This window comes from Camelina sativa, chromosome 20, assembly GCF_000633955.1.
Source record: "Camelina sativa cultivar DH55 chromosome 20, Cs, whole genome shotgun sequence".
In the NCBI taxonomy this organism is placed as follows: domain Eukaryota; kingdom Viridiplantae; phylum Streptophyta; class Magnoliopsida; order Brassicales; family Brassicaceae; genus Camelina; species Camelina sativa.
This window is the reverse complement of record NC_025704.1, coordinates 4,658,985-4,685,165: the sequence shown is the minus strand read 5'-3', so window position 1 is coordinate 4,685,165 and position 26,181 is coordinate 4,658,985. Positions and strand designations below refer to the sequence as shown.

The following is a 26,181-nucleotide window of genomic DNA, read 5'->3' as shown; positions in this document are numbered from 1 at the left end:
GGACAGCTCCACTCAACCACACGAACATGAGGAGCAGCTTGAACCAGAGGAAGCACCGGAGGAGCAGCTTGAACCAGAGGAAGCAGCGGAGGAGCAGCTTGTACCAGCAGAAGCAGCGGAGGATGCACTAATCGTTATGGCGGGTCCTATAACAAGGTCACGGTCCAAGAGGTTCAACCAAGCTATCAGTGGACTACTCAAGGAGCTGGACAAGAACCAAGAAGACATGGCTCAAACCACTATGACGTTGCTCACAGCTCAAGGTGCTCGGTAAAGGGTAAAATGTTGCTTTGGTGCTCTTTTTCCCTTGGTCAAGTTTTGTCCCATTGGGTTTTCTTGACAAGGTTTTTAATGAGGCCTAAGTAACATTTTCAAGCCCCTTTGCCAGCCCAATTCGTGGTCCAAGGTTCCCCACAAAGGCCTTGGCCCATTTTCTATCTCTTTCTCATTCAAACTTTGCATTTATTGCTTTGTAATTTCCAAGACTTTGTGCATGAGCTTGCATGAGTGTGGACTCTTGCATGAGCTCCACCTCTTCTCTTCTAGATCCTTCTCCTTCGTCCCCCTTCTCCTATTTAAAGACCTTGTATCTCTTCTTTGTTTTTCATCAAACATTTTAATCAAAAACCTTTCTTTTACTTGTTTGATCTGAGAAGTGTGTAATATCTTCTCAACTTGTTTTCTTCTTAGTGTGTAATATCTAAGTTGAACTCGAGCTTGAAGTCTAAGAGATTTTCATCTCTCTTGGAAGTTCACTTCAATCCCCCTTTCTATCCGCTGCATCATTTCACCATTTCATCTCTTTCAATCCGCTGCATAATCAACCCCCTTCACCTTCCATTTGTCCGATCTATTGCATCTTTGGTCTCTTGATCTTCATCAGTCCGATCCATCTCCTTCAAAGCCTTGCAAAGTGTGTTCTTGGGAGCAGATTCCTCTCCAGGAGTCTATCACTAAAGAAGGGTGTGGTGTGTCTCTAGAACGATCTGAACCCATTTGCATCAGACTCAAAACCCTAATCCCATTTCACTGCCTCCTCTTGTGACTCTTCCTCATTGTCAGACTCAGATTGTCACCAACGTGGCCATGTCCTCTTCTTCTCCTGAGGAAGACGACTGTGTTGTGGCTGTCAAGTTCTTGGGACCTCAACTCAGCCTGTGTAAGAGCTCCAAATGGACCAACATCAGAATCAAAGACCCCAGTTTCTTCACTTCCCATGTTATGTATTCTCAAAGAGATCAGATGTTCTCATTGCCCGCTTCTGGATGCGACCACATGGCATCCTGGGATCTCAAGGACGACCCCAAGCTGCAAAAGTTGCATTTTCAAAACCTTCCCAGGTTGACACAGACAGAAAAGGAGCTTTTGTTTTCGTGCTACAGGACTCCATACTTAGTAGAGTCATCAGACGGAGAAACTTTCCTTGTTATTTGGTACAGGTATGTATGGTAGACATGACCTAAGAGTCATCACTCCATAGACTTTTGTTTGTTTTAGTTTCAAGTAATATTATCATACAATATTAATAACAGTGTTACAATATGGAAACCAAAGGTTTTAGGGTGTTCAGGATAGGCAAGGAAGGAAAAGCTACTTACACTGAAGACATTGGAGATATCTGCATTTTTCTTTCAAAGTCTGAGCCTTTCTGTCTCCATGGTAACTCCGTCCCTGAACTCAAGGGAAGCTACATCTATTACCTCGATGTCCACGAGTCGAGTCAGGTGTTGGAGTTGGGAGGTTTCAGCCTCCGCAGAGCTGATAGCTATACAGACTTCTCAGACCATCACACGATCAAGGTCCCTTACATGTTCCCACCTCAACCTATGCAATGAATTATCATTGTTTTTTGTGTTTTTTTGCTGTTTGCTTGTGGCTACTCATTTGGATTTGAGTTAAGACAGCTACTTTCTATTTTTCCTTTTGGTCTCAAACCCGATATGAAATGCTTTTCTTTTTTCCGTCAACAATATCTAACTGTGGTGTATGGATACTGTTTTGCACCCTACAAACAGACTAGAAGATGATATATTGTCGTATGATCTAACTGTGGTGTATGGATACTGTCGTATGATCTTATGCCTTGCGTCTTGTAAAAGTTATACATTTTGCATACATGAGGTTCTACTAGGGCAGAGAACAGCCGAGTGTGTCGAATGCTGCATTCATCATAATCATGGTTCATCATCAGGTTTCAGTTCTAGTAAGGAAACACTTTCTATTCATACTGAGAAGTGAAAATGCATGTTTTCATCTGTATATGGTTCATAGTAATGCATGATCAGTGTTTTAAAAGTTGATTGAGGGTTTACCACATAATTTTCTTAATTGTCTCCATATATAAACACACAAAAACCCTTTGCTAAACACCCAAAAACCAAAAATATTTCTTTATGACCTGAGAATCTCTCTTGTGCTCACCCCAAAAATCATTGATAAAAAAACAAAGAAAAACAGAACACAAGAATAAGAAAACAGAGAGATGAACAAGAACAGAGTAACAACACCAAAAGAAACTTGGACTAGTAATCAAAAGTACTAACCAATCAATAAATCGTGCAACAGATGTGTTTCATAACATAATGGAATCACATTAATCACCAGTTTATTTGACGAGAGTTTCGTTTGATATTATTACACTGAAAACGATTCAAGCTGTTCTATCCAGATGAGAGAGTAATCATAAAATGGTACACTAACTTGTGGGTCAAGGAAATAGAAGCACACGAAATTAATTGAAGAGGAAAAAATATTTGTCGATTTCTGGTATATGATTAAGGACAAATCAAGACGCATAATTAAAAAGGTTAATAGAGTGGCCTTAATGGGATTTTGGAAAGAAATACTATATTTAAATGTCTCGAGACAAACCCATTGGTCACCTAACATGTGATAGAGTAGTTTCCTAACATTGGACTTATTTACAGAACAACAACAACTAACTGAAATATTTTGAAGTAAAAAATACGAATATGGATAAGGTAGGTCGGGTGTCCAATCTGAAGTATTCATGCATGACAAGAAATTAATATTCGCTAATTGGATTGATAAAGAGAAAGCGAATTCGCCATGCTGTTTATATAATAAACTCTACAAATTGCTAATTTAATCGGAGTAAAAGGAAAACGTATTCGTCATGGATCTCAGTTTAAACGTGATAATACTTCGTTTGGAAGAAAAAATTAAAGTCCATTTGAGTGTTTGACAAAATCTTTTGTAGAGTGAATGTGGGGAAAACATACGCTCCCAAAAAACACCGAACACTTAAAAGCTTTTGAAGTATAGGAGTAGTCTAAATCACATAATACATATATAAAAAAAAAAATAATAATAATAAGTTGATTACATTATACGAGAGAGTGTTAAGTGTATGTATGTAATGTATAATGTATTGCTTACACGCTTTGTAAATTTAACAGACAAACTAATTAAAATCTACATCAATAACAATTTTATATAATCTTAACCTCCATAGTTAGAGGAATCTTATTAGTAAGTTCAGTGGTCTCCACATGGATGGTTCATGGTTTGCAACAGTAATCTCTTGGTTCTTCTACCCATCGCTTGTCTGAAAAGTGTGAAGAAACATATAAACCAGGTGTTTTCCAGCTTTTTGTTTAGATTCTACAACAAAAGCTTTTATATTTTTACTTTTGTTTTACTTTTTTTTTTTTTGATAAAGTACTTGAAAAGTCAAGTCTATAGTATAACACTTTTTCTTAGACTTTAACCTATTTCAATTTTGAATAATAAGAAGCCAGAAGAATAAAATTTTGATTTATTGTATATGCACTATATTTTTATTTTATTTTTGATTGGTTAGACCTTTTTATCATCAAAATTGTAAATGGTTTTTGCACGAATGTCGTGTGAATTGATGAATGAATTTCAAATATTGACAGTTTCAAAATTCAAATGGTAAATATAAAGAGAGTATCGACTCCTTTTTAATTGTTTTTTTTTCTTCTCTTTTTTTCACAAGGTTCATATCTACTAGACTCTAAATTAATTTGGATTAAGATTATCATTAATTAATTTTATGTGTTTACTATCAAAATCTATTTCACTCAACTTTACCCAAAAAGGAAGTATTTTAAGAGTTTTTTATTGACTGAAATTGATACATGTTTGGACTAATTTACACAATCAACAAAACATATTTTAACCTCACACAATATATTTTATTGATTATGTATAACATCTTCTATTCATGGCATGTATATATTTTGTCTACACATACATTAGTTACGATATATATTTTTGCCTTAATCACCCGAAAATTATTTTCTCTATCCGGACGATATTATTATTTCTTTATGGTAACTAACTGCTCCACCTTAAGAGAGTTTCGTCTGAATCCTCTTTGTCTCTTTCTTTTTACCATTTTCTTGCTCAGAGCTCTCTCTCTTCAACTATGGTTATATAGGAAAGTAAATATTTTCTCAAATCTCTCTTTCTCTCTCTCTCTCTCGTTCAAACTTTCAAACACATTCTTGGTCTTTTCTTGAATTACTCAATTTTCTTCTCTCTTCTTCAAAATAATGTCTCCTCTCTAAGAGAACTCCAATTCAAAATCTGTGGGTTCTTGAAAGTAACTTTTTTTGTTTTATCCTTTGGAAAGAAAGAAATGAGACAATTAGTTATTACAGCTCTTGTTTTACTACAAGGTTATGTTCTTCATCAATCCACATGTGTTGTGTCCCTCACTTCACAACACTCTCTTCCTCCTCAACCTTCTGCTTTCACTCCTGGCTTATCTCCTGGTAAATTAGTTTCTTTCTTCCTTCTTTTTTTCCTCTTCAATTTTAGGGTTACTCCCACATTTTAATTCGGGATGAAAATTCGAAAATTTTAGAAGAAGAAAGAAACAGATTCTAGTTGCTTTTAATGATTAATGCTATTTTGTTGTTCGTTAAAGTAGAAAAATTTCGAACTTTCTTTGTAAAGGTTTTAGCTTTTGTGGAGTTTTCTCTTATGGGTCACAAGAATTTGTTCTCCGTACTCACATCCTTTTCATGTCCTCCATTGTAACGCTTATCTCTTTGCCATAAAGTTCGAACTTTTCACTTCAATTTGTTTTTTTTTTTTGGTCTGCAAAGTTTCCAAATTTTCTTGAATCTGAAGGCTTTTTTTTTTGGTTTGGTTGATCAGGTTATAATAAGGGAGAGAAGGGATTGCATAAACAAGATAGTAACAACAACATGAGACTCGTTATTTTACTTGCAGCTGCTTTTTCCGTTGTTGGTATAATATTAGTTTGCTGTCTGCTTTATTGGGTTTGCCACAGGAGAAGGAACCTTAAGGGCTCAGGTAATTTCTCTTCCTAGTTACATTTCTTTTTGTTCATGTTCTTGTTGGTTTATGACCATAATCTTGAAACCCATGATGAATCTTGATAGCTAATTAATTAAACTTTGAAGCTGTTTTGTTAATTCTGTCTCTGTGTTCTTACCTCAATGAAACTATGAAACTTATCTTACCTACATTTTTCTGAGCATGGTCTTTAATGTGTCAATTTTTGTTTTGAAGGCTGTGGATGTAGTGGATTCACATCCTCAAAAACACTAGATAAGAAAACTACAAAGCAGGGAATGGTGTCGCTGATGGATTACGATATGATAGAAAAGGGAACTAGTGGTTTTAAGGAGAGTAACATTTTGGGTCAAGGTGGGTTTGGGTGTGTATATATAGCCACATTAGAAAACAACACTCAAGCTGCGGTTAAGAAGCTAGACTGTGCCAATGAAGAAGCAGCTAAGGAATATAAGGTGCAATTCTTTTCTTCCATATGCATTTTTTGCAATGGAGTTCGTTAGTTAGTTAGATAACCAAAATGTTCATCTTCCTGAGTATGTTTTATTTCTGTGAGATTTGCAGAGTGAGGTTGAGATATTGAGTAAGCTCAAGCACCCGAATATAATATCGCTCTTAGGTTATAGCACGAATGATACTGCACGCTTTATCGTCTATGAGCTGATGCCAAACGTTTCTCTTGAATCTCACTTGCACGGTACAGAAGCTGATGAACATTTGTTATTCTTGTTGAAGTTGTGAGTATATAAAAATATTGAAACCTTTTTTTTTCAAGTTCTCAGGAGCTTCTCATGGTTCGACGATCACATGGCCTATGAGGATGAAGATTGCTCTTGATGTATCAAGGTGAGCATGATATCTCTCTCGTGTTTAATACTTGCAAACATTTCACAATCAGGATGACTAAAGCAACTGCTATGGTTCTTGTTTGTATTATTTTCTAAATCAGGGGATTAGAATATTTGCATGAACATTGTCATCCAGCGATTATTCACAGGGACTTGAAATCCTCCAACATATTATTGGATAGTAATTTCAATGCTAAGGTAAGCAGAACAATGTTTTAAAGTCGTAATGCTTCAGTCTCATATTCCTTTGTTTTTTTCTGTTTCATCAAGCTCTAGCTTTCTATGGAATGTAGATTTCAGATTTTGGTCTTGCTGTTGTTGATGGTCCAAAGAACAAGATCCATAAACTTTCAGGGACAGTTGGCTATGTTGCACCAGAGTATCTTCTAGACGGTAAACCCTGAATTAGTAATCTGTCGAGTCTTAAACATCCTTAAAAAGAAACTTGTTCTGTTCTTATGATAAGCATTTAATCCTCCTCATTACCATACTTTTTTTGTATGGTGAATAGGCAAATTGACAGAAAAGAGCGATGTGTATGCTTTTGGAGTAGTGTTGTTAGAGCTTTTACTTGGGAAAAAGCCTGTGGAGAAACTAGCTCCCGGTGAATGCCAATCCATCATCACTTGGGTACATACATTTATCGTCTCGACTCTTTCAAGACTTGGAAGATTGTCAAAAATCTTGAATTGTGTTTTTTATCCTTCTCTCAGGCAATGCCTTATCTCACTGATAGAACCAAGTTACCAGGCGTCATAGATCCTGCGATTAAAGACACAATGGATTTAAAACACCTTTACCAGGTACGTTTTTGCAAAAAAATTTGAAGGATTTAGTTTGTTTTTTGCAAAGTAGAGAGGTGGGTTTGATGAGATAAAGAGTTCAAGAGTTGTGATGTTAATATATGTGTAGGTAGCAGCAGTGGCGCTTTTGTGCGTGCAGCCAGAACCGAGTTACAGGCCATTGATTACAGACGTCTTGCATTCTCTTATACCTTTGGTTCCAATGGAACTTGGTGGAACCTTAAAAACCATCAAATCTACTTCTTCCATGGATCACTGTTAAGAAAACCGGGGGTTTTAAGAATCGGTTTAATATTGACCGGTAGGTGGTTTTGATGTGTATATTGGGTTAGAAGTTCTAACCGGAACATTACAATAACGAGTTTTTTCATCTTTGTATCCTTTTGAAATTCTTACTTGCACTATTGATGAACTCTTTTCCCGTCATGTAAATGAAAAGCGATTTATTAATTTTCAGACAAATGAGAACTATTTACTTTCAGTTTTCTTCTGTATTTGTCTATCCCATGGTATATATGTCTACTCAATTAGTAAATTATTGAACAACGCATTAACTGTAGGAACTGTTGATATATCTTTCGTTTGAACTCTCTTCATTCTACTAATAATTAATCAACAAGATGAACTATAGAGGGTATAGTTGAGATTGAGAACCGACCACATAAAAAAAGATCCGAAAAACAAAAAAAAATCCAAACGGCCGTACTTGAGTTTTAGTTTGAAATTGAGTTCGAGTCTAGATTGTGCTATTTGTTATAAATCTTATAAACATCAAATTTGGAGTTGATTGTTTTAATTTGAGTCTAAATTTTGTTTTTAAAGGTGATAGAAGAAACCTGTTTCCTGTGGTTTGTTAGTAATTCTCTCATCAGTTATGATGCGTATATACACAATTCTATTTTATAAATAGACAACTTAAGGCCTGGTTGGTAGATTTTAAATAGTTTCGGACAACACTACGATTTTACCTAAAACATAAATATTTTACTAAACTATAAAAGTTACTTTAACTAGCTTACCCTACTTCTGTAGTAGTCGGAATAAACAAACTGAATAACTCTTCTAGACTCAGAGCCGGCCAAAGGCCAGGCCAACGAAGCAATATGCCTGGATTGGATTGCGATTAAAGACACAATGGACTTAACTCCTAGCTTCTTCTAATCTGGAAATCTATATATAAATCTTTTAAGTACAACTTGGGTTCTACTTTTTTATTTGTACTTATTTACAAAGTTAATCCCTAAAAATTTTCCAAAATAGCATTATGTCAGATTTTGTTTTCTAAATATTTTACATTCAATTTCAACTAAAAAAATTTACAGCAATTAATATGGAAACAAAAACTTTGATATATTTAACCATACATTCTATTGTGTTTTGAAGATATTTTATCTTTGAATCCTTTGCAAACAAAAAAACAACAATTTGATTCCCATTTTGTTTTCTAAAACCTGTAACCTTTGATTCTGAACATAGGAAAATTTTCGATTCGCATTTGTTTAAATACTAGATTCGGACCAGCACGTATGTGCGGGGTTGATTTCAAAAATTAAGATTATTATCAGGTTTGCAATATTTATGTATGTGCAGGATAATGTTTATAAACATATTTTTAATGAATATTAATAACAATTATAATCTAAACTCTTATCAGTATAGCATTTGATATGTTATTATTATTTTAAACGAAAAGAATGATCATATATGTTTTGTTTTTTAGACAAAAAGTATAAACAACTACAATTTAAAAAAGTAAGACGAATATAGAATGTTTATATCTGGACAGAAAAACCGTCACGTCCCATATATGTCATGTTTATTATATTTCATAACTGTGATTTTAAAAATACTTTATCCATTTGAGATTGTATATTTTAGTCTAACATATAAAGAAATAGGTAGAAGATTTGGATGGGATATTCATACTTATGTACTTTTTGTTTGGATATTTAATTTTTACAAATTAGTGGACATTATACATTTTTTCTTTATATTTTTCAAAATTATCTATCAAATTGGATAAAATCTGCCATAATGATTAAAATTCCTAAACTTGATGACCTAAATTGTATAGCGTTACAAACCCACATTGATAGACTTACTTTGTAATAGTTTTGCTATTTTTTTTTACTTGTCACCCAAAAACCACATGAGCAATGTTTGTATTCGCCGTGTTGAATTTGCAAAACCCGTGGGTAACATGTATTTCAATAAAAAAAATTATCTATAAAATATGTCTTATGAGATTGGATAAGAGATTATTTTATGTTTTGATAGACTAAAACTAAGTAAGATATTCAAAAATACTCAAATTTATTCCATTCCAAATTGCTCGTACTCATGTTAGATTTTGAGAATAAAATATAGCTATTAAAAAAAAAAAATTGTAGCCTGTTACCCAAAATTTTATATATTCATATGTGAAAAGAAGTGAAACTATTCCCCTTTAAATTTGATATTTATTCATTAGTATTTATTAACAAAACTTTTCCTTATGCACTAACACAATTACGGTAATTATGTTGGTATGATAGGTTTTTTCGTTTTAGTTGGTGAGATAGCTTCTTTTTGCCCCAAAAAAAACTTGGTATGTTTAGTTCTATATTTACGCAATCAAATTAAAATTGATTTCTTTATGTTATTTAAAATTGATAATCATATTTCAAAAATTTTATCGTAGGTTATTGGTTTCGTATAAGTTTGGATATGCAGTTCTAACCAATACTCTAAAATATGTTTTGTTTGATTGCTGCAATTTAAGTAACATAAAAATTAAATGAAAAATAAACAAAAAGTCAATTTGCAATTTAAAAATAATTTTGTAAAATATATTAATACACATTTTGATTTTTTATATCACACATATATACACATATATACCTATGCTATATGTGTGGATGGTTACACAAGTCTACTATACAATTATATTAAGTAGAATCAATCACTTCAGAATTATATTCTTGATAATTAAAGTCCTTTGTCAATACTCCTTCACGTTTCACCTTACATGTTTTTTCTCCTTGATACCATATGTAGTAACAACATTTGTTCTTTTTACCGCCTGCAAACATATATATACATATAAATATTAAAATCATGTGTGACAAAAAAATATATAAATCATTAATAATTGGCATTTTCACGTATTTTTTTTGGTAGGAAGTACCTCCAGGTATCTATATTGGTATCTTCATGTATCATTAATAATATATAAAATGAAAATATCAATTTAAAATTTCAAATCTTAATTAAAGATATTACTATTTTCATAGTTATGATAGTCTTAAGATATAATTTCATAAAGATAAACAACACATTTTGTTGTTAAATGATTAGGATTTTGTCAACAATGATGTAAATGAGAACCCTTTTGAAAGATGAAAAATATTAGAATACTAAAAGCATAAAAACCTTAAAAGAGTAGTTCAAAATAGAACAAAAACGCCTCACATATATTTTCTTGAGTTAAACATGAATTTTTGAACTTTGTAAAAAAATAGAATTCAACATAAATTAGTTTCATATTAAAAAAGACTTAGAAAAGAAGTATGCATACTAAATACTTTATAAATTGAAACCATAGTTTATAATTGATAATTTTTTCATTATTTTATCTGATAAAACGACCTTCAATATATCTCCACTGGTTTGAAAAGCTTGACATCATGATTCGGATCTGCCATCATTGGTAGCCATTTTAATATATAAAATTAGATATTTCAAGTAGGATCGGGTACAAAGCTCTTTGTCTAACGATGGTTATATTTATAGTGGAGGTCAGCGGTTCCATTAATAGGATAAATGCAATTGATACCATATGTTTTCAGAACAAAATTGTTAGTTTTGTTCCTATATTTACGATTTTTTGAATTGAAAATATCTATAATTTAGGTGATAGTAATTAATATTGTGTGCACATGGTAAGTAGATATATATTTCTAAAGATTTTGAATTTGATCCTAATGACTCATGGTTGATATTTAAATTCGTAACTGTTAAGATTCGGATTTTGGAAATTTTGAATGCTAATTATTGTTGTTTACTTGTTTGAATGCTAATTATTTTTGTATGTCGTAAATGTTGTTTACTTGTTTCCCTTTTTGTGCTACTAATTACATATATGTTTGGATACATGTTTACCTTATACAGTTCTTCTATTAATTGTATACTAGGTACTAACCTGCGCATAACCGGGGACTGAACATTTTTCTAATAAAAATTTGTAATAATTTATTTTATCATAATGTTATTTATAATAGTTTATGATTAAAAATTTAGTTTGCTTATATTATAATTTTTGTATTTTAAAAATGTTTATTGAAAACCTGTCAATAAAATATTTGTCTGTAATGAATAAAATTGTTTAAACTTTTGTCAACTAAACGCAATCCTTACTAACATGTAAAAAAGAACAACTAAGGGGGGTGTATTGAACTTGGTATTGTAGGAGATTTGTTGAGATTTTAATATTTTAGGATTTTGAGAGATTTGAGTGTAATTTTAGGAGATTTGGTTTTTGAATCTAGAATTTTAGGATTTGGTGAGATTTGAGATTTGATATTTGGTGAGATTTGGTTATTGGAATTTTAGGTGATTTTAGGATATTTATATAGTTAAAAAAAAAAAGAGATCGTACGCAAAATCTCATTTGTTGGCAAAGACAAGAAAATTGCACCTCATATAATGATCCATGTCTGTTGCTCGTGAAATCTGTAAGTGCCAGAAGAGTAATGAGTTACTTATCAGGAAGTTCCCTTTCAAGAGACTTGTTCGTGAGATTGCCCAAGATTTCAAGACTGATCTGCATTTCCAAAGCCATGCTGTGATTGCACTTTAGGAGGCTGCAGAAGCGTACCTTGTTGGTCTCTTTGAGGACACTAACGTTTGCCCCATTCATGCCAAGCGTGCCAAAAGACATTCAACTTGCACGCATGATCAGAGGACACTAACCTTTAAATCCCAAGGTTTTTTTCCATCATTCATGTTTCAATCTCCTCAAGCAAAAGAGTGTCATCATAGAAATAAACATAACCTAGAACTAATAGAGAATGGAATATGAAATAAGAGCTCAACAGCTTCTAAATTCGACAATGCTGTGGTTATAGAACATCAAACATACAAACAAAATACCTAAATCTGAAGTGAGAGCTTCTAACTTCAGCACTTCATGTTTAACAACATCATTCATGAATCAATCTCTGTTTTGTTTTTGTTCAATGGATCAAGGGAGAGAGAATGACGAGGAGGAAGAGAGAAGAGAGAGCTAAAGAGGTCTAGACTTTTAAGTCAATTGGGTTATCTCTCACGATGCAGTCTTTTTTTTTGGACATTTTTTTGTTTTGTTTTTAATTCTTTCAAATACCACCTTTCGTGGTGTGATTGTTTTGTTCTTATTTTCCAACTACAAAAGTATCCAAAATCACTCAAAATCCATTTTCAGTATTTTTTTAAAAATCTATTGTTTAGTTTGAATAACAGTGGATTTGATATGACTTTTAAAAATACTTGATTGAATAACAGAGTATTGTGAATGATTTTAGATGATTTTATATAAATTTCATTTTCAATAACATGGGATTTGAGAACATATTTTAAAATCCTAATTTGAATAATATGTGATTTTAACAAAACTCCAAAATCTTCCAAAATTCCAGTTTCAATACACCCCCCTAAGTATAGCTAGTAAAAGTTCTAAAAGTCTCTTTGAAAACAACATTTATTGTTTTTTTTTTTGTGGCTTCCTTTTCTTGTCTATAATAATTTTAATTATGGTGAAAATGTTTTTTTATAAAATTTGTAGCTGTATATTTTATTCGATTTGGTTTTTAAAATCTTACCTGTTAATTTTTTAAGTACGAATTAGTTTTGATTATAATTGATTTTTTTTACCTTTCTACAATTTATTTTATTTGATGTATTCCCGATTTTCATTTTTTAAATAATTTTATTTAATTAATTAATTAAATAATTAATTAATCTTAATTAAATTTTTAATGACATTGAATGTAATTTTTACACATTTTAAGGTTAGTTTCATATTTGTACTTCTCAATTAATATAGTAGGATAAAATTTGTAGTTGTAGATTTTATTTGATTAGATTTTTAAAATCTTAGCTGTTAATTTTTTTTTAAATACAGATTAGTTTTGATTCTAATAGATTTTTTTTATTTTTATTCTATTTAATGTATCCCCGATTTTCGTTTTTTTAATTAATTATATTTATTTAATTTATTTATTAATCTTAATTAAAAGTTTCTAATGGCAATTGAATGTAATTTTTTACACATTTAATGTTAGTTTTATATTTGTACTTCTCAATTAATATAGTAGGATGTTTGGCTCTGAGTTATATATATATCATTATTCTTTTTTAAATGACATTTCATGTAATAATCTCTTAATCTATGTCTATTTGTTAAAAATGCTTCCCTTTTAATAGTATAGATTATAATTAATATATATATATATATATATATATATAAACTTAATAAAATTTTAAAATATTACGAATATGTAAAAATAAAAAAAGTTTAAGATAATATATAATATGGTTATATAGTAGATGAATTATATAAAAAGGACATGATGGAATTAATAAAATATCATTAAATTTGTGTTAACACGGGTTAAATCCTCATTTTATTATTTGTTAACACTACAAATATTTGAATATTTGACATATAAAATCAAATTGATTTGACCAAGATTATGTAAAATAATTAAATCATTAGGAAAAATGTGACTTAATCACAACGTATAATTTACTTATCATGTATTTAGATCCTTTATTTTGTTGTTACAATAATTAAAAATTAAAATAGAGTTTCAAACACTAAACAAAACAAACTAAATATAACAAACAAATGGTCATGAAGTATATTGCGGGCTACAAAATTAATATAAACGTTTAGCCGCACAAATGGCCGGAAAATTTAGTTATTCCTCTATTTACAAAACATAAGTATTTAATAAACTAATACAACATAAAATATAAATAATAATAAAAATTATATACACACGGTGTACCGCGGGATAAAATCTAGTTCATATCATTATAGAAGTTTGCTATGGAAGACCTAGGTTGGAGGTTTATTCGTACCAAATACTCATCGTGTATCTCTGAGAAAGCCCATTACATTATTATGTTTCCTTCTGATGTATATGACCAGAAATGATTTTTGAACGCACTGACATTCAAATCATGTAAAAAAGTTGTTTTTGTTTTCTAGCTAAAGTTTGACAGCTATATAACCAACATATGAAATCAGATGCTAATAAAAGAATCAAGAAACTAATTACTTGTGTAGCCTTGTTTATTATGGGCGTAAAAATGACATGAACTTGATGATAACCATAAGATATCGAATTGCGATTATATGTCATTATTATTATACAAAGAGAGCATGAGCATTGCTTGGTAAATGGTAATGTTTCTGATTAGTGATATTGGCCTATTTCAACCTCTTCTTTTGACACCTTTTTATTAGGATTTTTCTTTGAACAGCCAAATTATTGTCATTCTGATTAGTGATATTAGCATATTTTAACCTCTTCTTTTGTCACCTTTTAATCAGGATTTTTCTTTGAACAGCCAAATTATTGTCATTTAGGTGTTTATAAAGAAATAGGTACATGAAAAAGTTGAAATGAGAATCTAAGACCATCTACATTGCACAACCTTTGTAGTTGTCTTAACATAAATTTAATTATAAAATATTGAGCGTTTGAAAGCTAACCAAAAATTTAGAATTCAAAGATTCCGATTTCGAAACCCAAAAACAAATCAAATTCGAGTTACTTGGATTCGCATCTCGGTAAAGGGCTTGGACTCAACGAAAACGGCATGATGGAACCGATTGAAGTCTCCGATGTAAATGAAAGCGATTCATATGTGAAATTCTTACAGTAAAACATCTATAAATTAATAAATTGGAACCATGACATTTTATTAATTTATAATGATATTAATTTATCTATAAATTAATATTTATTATTTTATAGTATTAATTAATAATTAACAATTTATAGAAATACATTTCAATTTTAAAAATTATTAGTTGAGACAATTTTAGCATAAGAATATTAGACTTTAGGATATTATAAGTTTTATAGTTTTAGAATTGAATTTGTAATATTTATAAAACGTTATTGACCATAATTATAAATACTATAAAAAATATCACTTATACACATGACATACATAAATTCAAATTTATCTATGGATAATAATATCAATTTTTGTATTTTAGTAGCCTAATGATATTTTAAAATATTAGTTATTTTATGACATGTTATTGAGTATTTTATATAATTATAGTTTGAAAATACAACAAATTGTTTTATAGATATGAGCTCTTGGAAAAATCAAAAATTTAAAGCATATATTATTATATCAGTATATCTATATGTAAAATTACATGATTATTAATTTATGATTGACTATATTTTACAAGGAAATTTCAAAAAAAAAAATATTATCTTATCAAATTTTGCTGTTTTTTACATTGACCCAAATTGGGACCAACAAAATTTATTAATTTATAGTATTTATTAATTTATAGAATATTAATTTAAGCAGTACTAGTGTGTAAATGAGTGTTTTTGTATTCTCATTTCATAAGGTGCTCATGTTGTTTTTAAGTTATCAACTTAGGATATTCCATCACTGATCAACATATGTGTTAAATTTATATTCCATCACTGATCATCTTATAATTTTATATTAAATATTAATTAATTAATATTGTAGATGATCAACATGATTATTCATCTAACTCATTTAACTAGATGGATTCATGGGTTGATCCATCCCAATTATTAAATGAGTTGAATCAACTCATAAACTCATCTAACTTTTAACTCATTCGATAATGAGTTGAATTGGTTTGGGTTAACCATTTTGACATCCCTAGTCAGTACACTATATGTGCAAACTGTCTATCATTGTTTACAAAGGATTATAAGAATAGCTTGGTTATTTATTTGTTTTGTCACTAAAAAATTAGTTAAAATACATTAATTTTAAAAATTCTGTTTTTTTAAAAAAATTATGGTAAAAAAACTATTTGAATTGAGTCAAAGTCTTACAAGACATTCAAAATATGCTTTTAATATTCTCTGATTCAAATTTAAACTAATATTTTTAAAACAAAGTTAAGGAAATCTATTTAGATTTATTCACGAAATATTTAAAAATTTATGTATAATATCCTTAATAAAATTTATATATAAGACGCCGCTCTACGCAAACCGGAATGAACTAATAACGTTGCTGCAAGTTTCTCTAAACAAAAAATAACGAAAAAAAGGCAATCATAATATGAGGTTACAAATATGTATATTTAGAAAACAAAAACTGCAAGTTTCTCTGTGCGTGTCTCTCTTTTAGACATGCTCACCATGTTTTTTCGGTGCATCTCTCTCTCTTTGGATTAATTGGCCTGTTGACTTTGTATGATTACCATCCGCATTCCCTGTTTACACATTGGTATTAGTTACAATAGGCTATAGTTGCGATTGATTCATGGTTATGTCACGTCTTAAAAATGAGCATTACTTTGTGGCTGAGATTTCATTATTTGTGGCCTCAAATTGAGTCTGATCATCACTACAAGAAATATGGGTATTGGTGACACACTGAAAATGCTACTATAGGACTTTGGTAGCGCTTTTATAAACGCTAGGACATGAGAAGATATAATAGCCTCCTACATATCGTAGCATTTTTAAAATGCTACGATAGTCGAACCTATTATAGCGCTAAACGTCAGCTATAAAATATTATTTTATATTATTTTATTAGTTCTATAAAATATTGTTTGTATCATATTATTTGTGCGGTAAAATATTGTTTTGTTTATTTTGTTAATGCTGCTGTAATGTATATTATTATGTTTTATATTTCAATTATTTGAAACCTATATTGCATAAAATATAAATTGTAAATTGATTCATAAATAAAATTAATATTACATTAAATTTATAAAACATACATTTTACATAGAATTATTATACCCAAAAGATACAAATGCTTGAATCAGCAACCAAGTTATAAAGGAAAAGAGGCAAATACATTTCTTCACCAAACCAAGTTGCATCGGTTACGGACCCAAAACGAATGGAAGTCTGCGTCTCCATGATGATCTAATCCCGGTTGCATCGGTTACGGACCCAAAACGAATCCCTCTTCCTCCTCTTGTCACTCTGCCTCAATGCCAAACCCAAATTATCACCAACGTGTCCATGTCCTCATCTTCTCCAGAGGATGAGGATTGTGTCGTGGCTGTCAAGTTCTTGGGACCTCAAGTCAGCTTTTGCAGACCGGCTCATAGCAACTCTGAGTGGATCAACATCAGAATCTCAAACCCCTGCTTCTCCTCCTCCCGTGTTATGTTTTCCGAGAAACATAACAAGTTTTGTATAACCGGATCTGGAGGCCACCTTATTGGATCATGGTATCTCGGCAAATACAACGATCCCGAGCTGCAGACTGTGCACTTCAAAAAACTTCCCAAGCTGAATAAGGCCAAACGCAAGCTTTTGCATTCTTGCTACATGAGCGAATATTTGGTGGAGTCACGATCCACAGGCGAAACTTTCATCGTCAAGTGCTACAAGAAGAACGCCAAGATCGTCGACGGTATTGCGAAAATGGAAACAAAGGCTTTAATGGAAGGAAACGAGGAAGGAAACGCTGTTTACACTAGAGACATCGGAGATATCGTCATGTTCCTCTCATATTCCGAACCTTTTTGTGTCCCTGCTAGATACTTACCCCACGAGATCGATGAAAGCGTTGCCGCAATCTTGGATGTTGACGAATTGGCATTAGTCAGCATATATGAAGACATCATCGAAAATGAAACAGATAGAAGAATCATGTCCCCTTACTTTATTCCACCTCAGTTTATAGACTAGTTTGTCTGAAATATAGTTTGAGTCTAGATTCTGTCTTTTGGTTTTTAATCTTTCAAAGTTCAAATTTGGAATTGAGTGTTTTAATTTGAGTCTAAATGTTGTTTCTTTAGGTCCGTGATAGAAGAAAATCTGTTTCCTGTGCTTTCTTAGGAATTCTCTTATCGTATGCACAGTTCTATTATATAATAGACAAAGTAAGTGGAAACACTGAAGAGAGCTTAACAGAGTCAAAAACGTTGCAACGAACTTAATCAGTAGATAACATCAGTTTAAACATCTACTAATGAAGAGTAGAATTGTGTACAGTGTACAATGTTCAAAATTAACTGAAAGTTTAAAACAGAGATCATCGGGGTCGGTTTAATTAAACGTCAAGAAAATTGGATTGTAGTAGAACCAGACCGGGACCGCTAAAACCCTTCTTTTAGTTTATTGTTGTCGGCTCAGTCTCAACTTTTTTTCTTTTTTTTTTTTTTTTTTTTTTTTTTTTTTTTTTTTNTTTTAAATAAACTTTATATTAATATTAATGGGCCTTCCCAAAAAATGGACTTGATCTTGAAAAATTACATAGTTTCAACAGTTACAAAAAGAGAGAAACGGAGGACGTTGCCGTCGCCGGAAAAACGATCGGATCCTGCTGAATGACCTTGAGACAGAAGCTCGAACATGAACGTCGGTAGTTGCAGGATCCACGGCTTTGCGGCGGTCACACCAAATCGGAACCCTTGACAGAAGCAACCAAACTCTGTTTCGGATTCCTCATCGGTGGACCACCTGACCCGCTACAGATCCTCCGACATGCTCAAACAACCGATCTTAGGCTTTGCGAAGTCAGGTCCCATGCCTAGCAACCCGCTCACTCAGATCTAACACGCTTCCTCCAGCTCCGGCGACCACCGCAACTTCAAGGTAGATTTGCTTCAATCCGGTCTGGTGGACACAAAATCATGGCGTTTTTCAGAGGATGATGGCTCAATCCATCCTCCATAACCCGGAACCCATGATAGCCCCTAAGGATGCCTAAACATCTAGGTTAACCACCGCAACGATGCAACATTTACCCTCCTGTCTTCCTCCTACTTCTGCCGCAACCACAGCTTCTATTGGAAGGGTGAACCAAGGGAAAGCTCCACCGCGAACAAACGCGGCTTGATCTAGAAGCTTCCCGACCTACCAAACAGAAGCCACAACTGCATCGGAGGAAGAGAAAACCACGCCTCTGTTGCCGGAGATGCAAACCACCCACCACTGTCTTCCCCTTGTAGATTCAAGGCCCACAATGAAGAACCGCCCAACCTACCTGTCAAAGCCAAATCCGATCTGTAACGTGACGCCTCGGCTGGACGGAGAGAAGTCAGGATCCAGTGAGAGAAACACCAGATCTGACCCCCGGAGCTCACCAAAGAGAGACTACGGCTCTCACTTCTCACCGAAGCCAACGAACCCACCGGCGAATCCTAACACACAGAGTCTTCAGCCCCGATCTGCCGACTCCAGCCACGAACAAGAAGCCGTCCTCAAGCAACTCCTTCGAACCTTCACTAACAGACCCCTCNGAAACACCAGATGACCCCCGGAGCTCACCGAAGAGAGACCACGGCTCTCACTTCTCACCGAAGCCAACGAACCCACCAGCGAGTCCTAACACACAGAGTCTTCAGCCCCGATCTGCCAACTCCAGCCACAAAAAAGAAGCCGTCCTCAAGCAACTCCTTCGAGCTTTCACTAACAGTCCCCTCCAACGAAGACTCCGATTCACGCGCCGGGACAACACCGGAAACCACCATCACGAGAGAACCAGACCGGAGACGAAGGACCACCTCACAGAGGACGACGATGACAGGAGAAAAGCCCTCTCCGGTACCGGAAGGGCAACCGGAGAGGCGGCGGCGCAAATATTAGGTTTAGGTTTTTTAGAGAGAAGGAGGAGAGAAAGAGGAGTGTTTTATTCTGATTTTTTGTTTTTTCGCAATGAATCGGCTCAGTCTCAACTTCACCGGTGCGTTAAACCTTTTTGTGTCCCTGCTAGCTCTTTTCCCCACGAGATCGGTCCTAGCGTCGTCTCAAATGTTGATGAATTGGCATTTGTCAGCATGCGTCACTTCAACGTCGAAAGTATAACGGATAGCTTCTTTGCCCCTTACTATATTCCACCTCAAAATATAGACTAGTTTTAGTTTGAGATTGAGTTCGAGTCTAGATTCTGTTATTTGTTATAAATCTTTCAAACATCAAATTTGGAATTGAGTGTTTAAATTTGAATCTAAATGTTGTTTTTAAAGGTGATAGAAGAAACCCGTTTCCTGTGGTTTGTTAGTAATTCTCTCTTTTTTATTCAAAAAAAAAGTTAGTAATTCTCTCATCAGTTATGATGCGTATATACACAATTAGTCTATTTTTTAAATAGACAAATGTTTGGTAGATTTTAAATAGTTTGGGACAACACCACATTTTTACCTAAAACTTAAATATTTTACTAAACTAAAAAAGTTACTTTAACAGTTTAACTAGCTTACCCTACTGTACTAGTCGGAGTAAACAAACTGAATAACTCTTCTGGACTACATGTGTTATTTAGTGGGTTAAATTTAAATTCGTAGACAATCCAAGCTACATGAGGTATTAGCTTTTGTGAAAGTGTATTAGCTATTGATTATTTGCCTAAGCCTAATTAAACCTCTCAAAGCAGTTTTACATCACAGTCAAACTTTTATTTTTGATTTGGCCAATGGGGAATTTTTGCCTAGTTAAACCCAAAAGCAGTTTACATCATAAAACCATTAAACTCTTATTTTTATACCTTGTTGTCCATCGCATCGACAAAGGGAAAAAACTCCCAAAGGATTCGATTCCAAATAAGTGAATATGATTTTTTTTTGTTTTTGGGTATCAAAATCGGAATCTTGGGAAGTCTAAATTTGCTTTTTTTCTTGCAGAGTGGACGTGGACTGCATACTCTAAAAATGTGATGCCAATAATGTCAAAATGAACTTTAATCCCAGTAAAGGCTTGGGAATCAAAGAGGACGGCATGATCAACGCCATGAAGCGAATGTACGCACTAAAAATAAATGGTTAGGGTATGGTGGGGTGGACAGAGTAATTTTGAAGGAAACCATCTAACTAGCTATAAGTTCAGCGTAATTATTATATGAAATTGTTTCTTATTACTAGTGTGTATCATTTGTTAAAAAAAAAAAAAATTACTAGTGTGTATCAAAGATCTCACTTGTACAATAAAAACATGTGGGTATGATCCAAAGATTATGGGATGAGACAACAAAGACTCTCTTGGGATCGATATCACATAAAGCTACACAAGTTAGATAAAATGCAATTAAATACATCAAATATGAAATTTAGGCAAAAAAAAAACCATTATTGAATTGAGTTTGAGTCTAGATTCGGTCTTTTGTATTTTGATCTTTCAAACTTCAAATTTGGAATTGAATGTTTTAATTTGAGTCTAAACTTAAGAGAATTGCAACGAACTTAATCAGTAGATAACACCAGTTTAAACATCTACTAGTGAAGATTTAAAGAGATTGAAAACAGCAAAGAGAAGTTGATGAACGAGTAAGCATAGCCTTCACTTCTAACACATTGAAAGATGGTTTTGTTAACCTTGATGAGATTTTTGGATTTTGCCTTAGGTAAGGCAATCATAATATGAGGTTACAAATATATGTATATTTGAAAGAAAAAGACTGAAACTTGGTAAGATGAAGTGATACAGAGTAACCAGAGAAAAAAAAAGCTGAGCAAAAAATGTCTTAGAAGAAGAAAAATTTAGGTGGAAGCTAAGACGTTGGCAGATAAATATGGCGACCTGTAATCCTTCACCTCTAAAAGGCAAGTAGGTATCTGAATATAGCCTTGCAATAGAAGATCCACATTCTCAACTACGTTTTCTGGAACTGGTGTGATCACATACAAGATTCCTCTCTCTGTGTCAATTCCCCTCACGATTCCTATTTAACCAATTTCAATAAATAAATCATTATCCCAGATTCCACAGGCTTTTTCACTTATTACAATGGATAAAACAACAACTTACCAAGACCTACACATGATGGCAAATCTTCAAACACGTCGTTGCTAACTCCCAAACCAACAATGGAAGCATTCAAACTATAATACACTTCGGTACTTGGGATCTAGAGGGAACAAAAAAACAAGAGAAACCCATTATTGGCATCATATCTTATATAGATTACCATGATAATGATATGACCCTTTCACATTGTTTTATTTTCTACCTGACAATGCAGATGGTTGATTGTCAAACTCGATATTGGAACTTCATAAGGAGTATGTGAAGCGAGTTCATGGGTTAGTTCTTTGATCGTGTTTACTTCTTTTCCTTTAATGCATTGCTTGAAGTAGGCGATTATACGCATGTCCCTCATCAAGTGACCGTCCTTATGTATTAAAACGCTGTCAAAAAAACAGGATACAAAAACATGTAACTACTACTACACAGACAATAAAAGCATATTGATGAGATTGTTCGATTAATAGCATTGTACAGGACTTACGATCGGTTATATCTGTCTTTGTAAGCAGATTGAATCTCTATCAAGTGAGCTGTCTCATCATCATTACCGTCTAACCAGAACAACCCAGCTGGTAGGTTCTTGTTGTAAGCAGAGATGTTGATTTTCACAACATGGGAAGGTGAAACATATCTCAGTACGTCCACCAATAAATCATATCCAATTCCTAAAGATTGTGAAGCACCATTATATTAGTGAAAGAAAAAAATCTGTAGTTTCTTCTGTTTCGACATAACTCTATTGTTTTGAAAGGATAAAAGAGAGTGAAGTACCTTTAACCCATCCAGGTGTATTAATGACAAGCGGCAATTCAGTTTTGTTCTCGCTAGACTTGCAGAAGTATAGCTGGTAGTAATCGAATAAGGTATATACATATCTTAAATATGCCTTTGGATCCCTCTTTGAAGAAACATCACCATAGAAGAAGCATCTGCATCATCAAAATAATAAAAAGAGAAATGAGAACAAACGGCTTTAATTCTAAACCAAAGACTCGGTGCTAACTGATTCCAAGAACATTAGCTCGAATCAAACTACCTTTCAGGTGTCTTAACGCATGGAACTGTCCAATCCGATTCTAGAAAGGCATAAGTGACAGATAGAAAGAGCATTATTACAACAAGTTTTAGGAATGCAAACAGCAAGAGGAATCGTCAAAAGCAAATAAGAATGAGGGTACCTAGAATTGATTTATCGACAACTGTGAGAGAAAGAAAACCAGGTGCAGTAAATTCAGGCTGGCCAACATCAGTGTCCAAATAAGCAACCCTTTTGTATCTGTCAACCACAAAGGTTACTTTTTCAGCAAAACGTATCCAAACAAAGCAGCCATCACAAGCCAATTTGGATCCATTCAAATTCAGGTTTCAAATTATAGTTCAAATGGCATATTGTGAGGAGGTCAAATGAGACATCTTTCACTGAGAAAAGACACAAATATAGAACTGATACTCAGAGAGAGGGGACTGGAAGATAAGCAAATAATAACCTTTGGAGAAGAACTTCAACAAGGTTGCGTGAAAATGTGCTCTTGCCACTGTTTTTAGGGCCACAGACCAAAGCTATAACAGGTTGCAACGAACTGCAGGAAACAGAACTTGCTGCATCCGACCATTCCTCTGGTATGAAAGGCAACTTCTTTTCTGCTTCCGACATTGCAGCCAACTCGTGCTTTCTTTCTCTCTAATAGAAATCATCGAACACAAATTTAAAGAAGATACCAAAAGTATTTAACTCACAAAAAGAAAGGGTTTAAGCTATGTGGTGTATAGTAACAAAGAACAAAATTGATCCATTTCTACTTAAAACACACGGCTATAACAGACTCAAACTCGAATTTGATGCATCTAAATTGGATTCCAGTACCTAACAACGAGCTCGATTTTACAATCTATAAGTTTTACGATGGTGCCCAGGTAAAGTCTCTATTGAGCTAAGACATCTTAGTAGAGAGAATCAAGCTCAACATAAACATACTTGTTAAATATCACGGAGAGTGACGAAACTGGAAACCAACCGTCGGGGAAGAGATAATAACCGGCGATTTGGAGTTCTGGACCAGAGGAGAATGTAATCGAGCCGTCGGAGAAGAAGAGGGAACGATAAAAATATTAGGGCTTTTAATTTTCTAATTGCTTTCGAAATCGAACCGAAATTAATATAATTGGTTCCAAATAAAAACTGGTATAGTCAAATCTAGACCAAGGCCTGATAAATATCCGATTTCTTTTTTCTTTTTCTTTTCTGGTTATGGTCGAATTTCCAATCATGTAATTTTGTTAGGATTTCACCCGCGGTACATTCGGGAGTAAATTATAAATTATTATATTTTAAATAATAATTTTTAATTTATTTAGTTTTAAATTTTTTAAATAATTAACTTTTTTGTCTAATTAATTTAGAATTTTTTTAGAATTTGTTTTCTTCTTCTTACATTTTATAAAGTTTATAACATAATTACATTAAATTTTTTATTAGATAAAATATAAAATTTTAGATTTTTTTTGTTCTCTAGAATTAAATAGAGGTATATGCCTATATAGTATGTTAGTGTATATTTTATGTGTTTTTTTAATTTTTTTTTTTTTTGAATATTAAGAATGTGTTATAGTATGTGTAATATTTTNCAACCACAAAGGTTACTTTTTCAGCAAAACGTATCCAAACAAAGCAGCCATCACAAGCCAATTTGGATCCATTCAAATTCAGGTTTCAAATTATAGTTCAAATGGCATATTGTGAGGAGGTCAAATGAGACATCTTTCACTGAGAAAAGACACAAATATAGAACTGATACTCAGAGAGAGGGGACTGGAAGATAAGCAAATAATAACCTTTGGAGAAGAACTTCAACAAGGTTGCGTGAAAATGTGCTCTTGCCACTGTTTTTAGGGCCACAGACCAAAGCTATAACAGGTTGCAACGAACTGCAGGNGACGGGTCAGGCAACATATTCAAAGATATTTAATCTACAAAAACTCATCATATGAAACCTGTGAAAATAAAAATTATTTTTAAATACTTAATACAAAATTATTTTTAAATACGTAATAAAAATAAATCTGTGAGCAAGCAATATCTTTTATATTTTATTATTATTCTTTGAATAAGATATTAAATTGAATGGTTAATATGTTTGTTATCTTTTAAAATCATACCGTTAGTTTTTTGAATGATATATTTTATATTTGATTTTGAACATATATTTTAGGGGGAAATCAATGCGTTGAGATCAAAAATCTCGGCCACGGATCCTCCTCCAAGATCGAAAATCAATTCGTTTCTTGGTTAGACCGATTGTTTAGGAAATTTGTGTATGGAGAAAATATTGTTTTGTAAAATTGAAAATTTAATATTAATTAAATTAATTATAAACTTAATACTTAATGTTAAACTTAATGTTAAAGGGAGTGGTTCCAATTGTTTTGAAAATTTATTTAGGATGACAAATCTTGTTTTCAAAAATAGAAACTTAATATTAATTAATTAAATAAAAAACAAATTAATAATTAATACCAATGGCAGTCTTGTAAATAAGTGGCAACTTCATGATTTATTTGCTAAATGTACTTGGAAAATGTATATATAGATATAGATTAATTTTTGTTTGTTCCAACTTACGACACCTGCATGTTAAATATATTTCACTGTCTTATTAACTCAAAACGTACTGATTATAGTGCATAATCGGATACAAAGCTTGGTTTATCTATATCATCAACATATGGCAAGAGTACAAATACAAACTAATTATGAAGAGTAGAGAGATAAACGTACCTCAAAATTTGTATGTTTAACTGTTTCAACAAATAATTATCACAACGAATACAAATAAATATTAAGAACAGTCGTATGGGATATGGATGCGATTTGATTATAATCTGTTTCGAAATAGACAACCCAAGAAACGGTGTGTACTGTTCACATGTAACAGAAAAGGACTGTATAAATAATTATTATATAAGTGAGTTTAATTATTGCGATTCATCAAAATGATCAAAGTTTGATGAACATCAAAGGAACGAGTCAAAGAACAAACTTGTTACTTGTATGTATCCAGTTCGAAAAAATGTGCATGGTGTCAAGTGTTATACCATAAGTCGTGGTTGCAGAGGAAGAATCTGGTGAACCTTTTTATCATTTATTTATAATCCTTATTAGTTACATATTTTTGATTCATTTTCTCTATCTCATATTATTTTTTTTGCTCCATTTCATGCAGTGGTTCACAATTGTTTTTTTTT

The 26,181-nt window shown here is 32.6% G+C and overlaps 2 protein-coding genes across 3 annotated transcripts; one reads left to right on the top strand and one right to left on the bottom strand.

The window, feature by feature from the left end:
* LOC104769316 (probable receptor-like protein kinase At1g80640) lies at positions 4,299-7,365 on the top strand. Of its 2 annotated transcripts, none has more exons than XM_010493490.2 (10): positions 4,299-4,763; positions 5,152-5,310; positions 5,530-5,768; positions 5,878-6,010; positions 6,096-6,159; positions 6,263-6,359; positions 6,455-6,554; positions 6,673-6,791; positions 6,875-6,964; positions 7,074-7,365. In XM_010493490.2, the coding sequence occupies exons 1-10, from the start codon at positions 4,628-4,630 to the stop codon at positions 7,224-7,226; spliced, it is 1,290 nt and encodes a 429-aa protein (XP_010491792.1). In that variant the 5' UTR covers positions 4,299-4,627; the 3' UTR covers positions 7,227-7,365. The 2 variants fall into 2 exon arrangements, with proteins under 2 accessions (XP_010491792.1, XP_019097556.1); XM_019242011.1 differs by lacking the exon at positions 4,299-4,763 and adding an exon at positions 4,819-5,052.
* LOC104769315 (polynucleotide 5'-hydroxyl-kinase NOL9) lies at positions 21,492-24,072 on the bottom strand. The gene is made up of 9 exons (XM_010493489.2): positions 23,915-24,072; positions 23,427-23,620; positions 23,118-23,215; positions 22,976-23,015; positions 22,711-22,868; positions 22,421-22,604; positions 22,142-22,319; positions 21,940-22,039; positions 21,492-21,853 (listed from the first exon to the last, which is right to left on the bottom strand). The coding sequence occupies exons 2-9, from the start codon at positions 23,591-23,593 to the stop codon at positions 21,672-21,674; spliced, it is 1,107 nt and encodes a 368-aa protein (XP_010491791.1). The 5' UTR covers positions 23,594-23,620; positions 23,915-24,072; the 3' UTR covers positions 21,492-21,671.

Excerpts from the sequence above, each read along its gene's own strand:
- LOC104769316 (XM_010493490.2), top strand. The coding sequence starts at position 4,628 with ATGAGACAATTAGTTATTACAGCTCTTGTTTTACTACAAGGTTATGTT. Across the intron at positions 5,311-5,529 it reads AAGGAACCTTAAGGGCTCAG|GCTGTGGATGTAGTGGATTC; the intron begins GTAATTTCTCTT and ends TTTGTTTTGAAG. Across the intron at positions 6,555-6,672 it reads ACCAGAGTATCTTCTAGACG|GCAAATTGACAGAAAAGAGC; the intron begins GTAAACCCTGAA and ends TATGGTGAATAG.
- LOC104769315 (XM_010493489.2), bottom strand. The coding sequence starts at position 23,593 with ATGTCGGAAGCAGAAAAGAAGTTGCCTTTCATACCAGAGGAATGGTCG. Across the intron at positions 23,216-23,426 it reads GTTGAAGTTCTTCTCCAAAG|ATACAAAAGGGTTGCTTATT; the intron begins GTTATTATTTGC and ends TGTGGTTGACAG. Across the intron at positions 22,040-22,141 it reads TCAACCATCTGCATTGTCAG|ATCCCAAGTACCGAAGTGTA; the intron begins GTAGAAAATAAA and ends TGTTCCCTCTAG.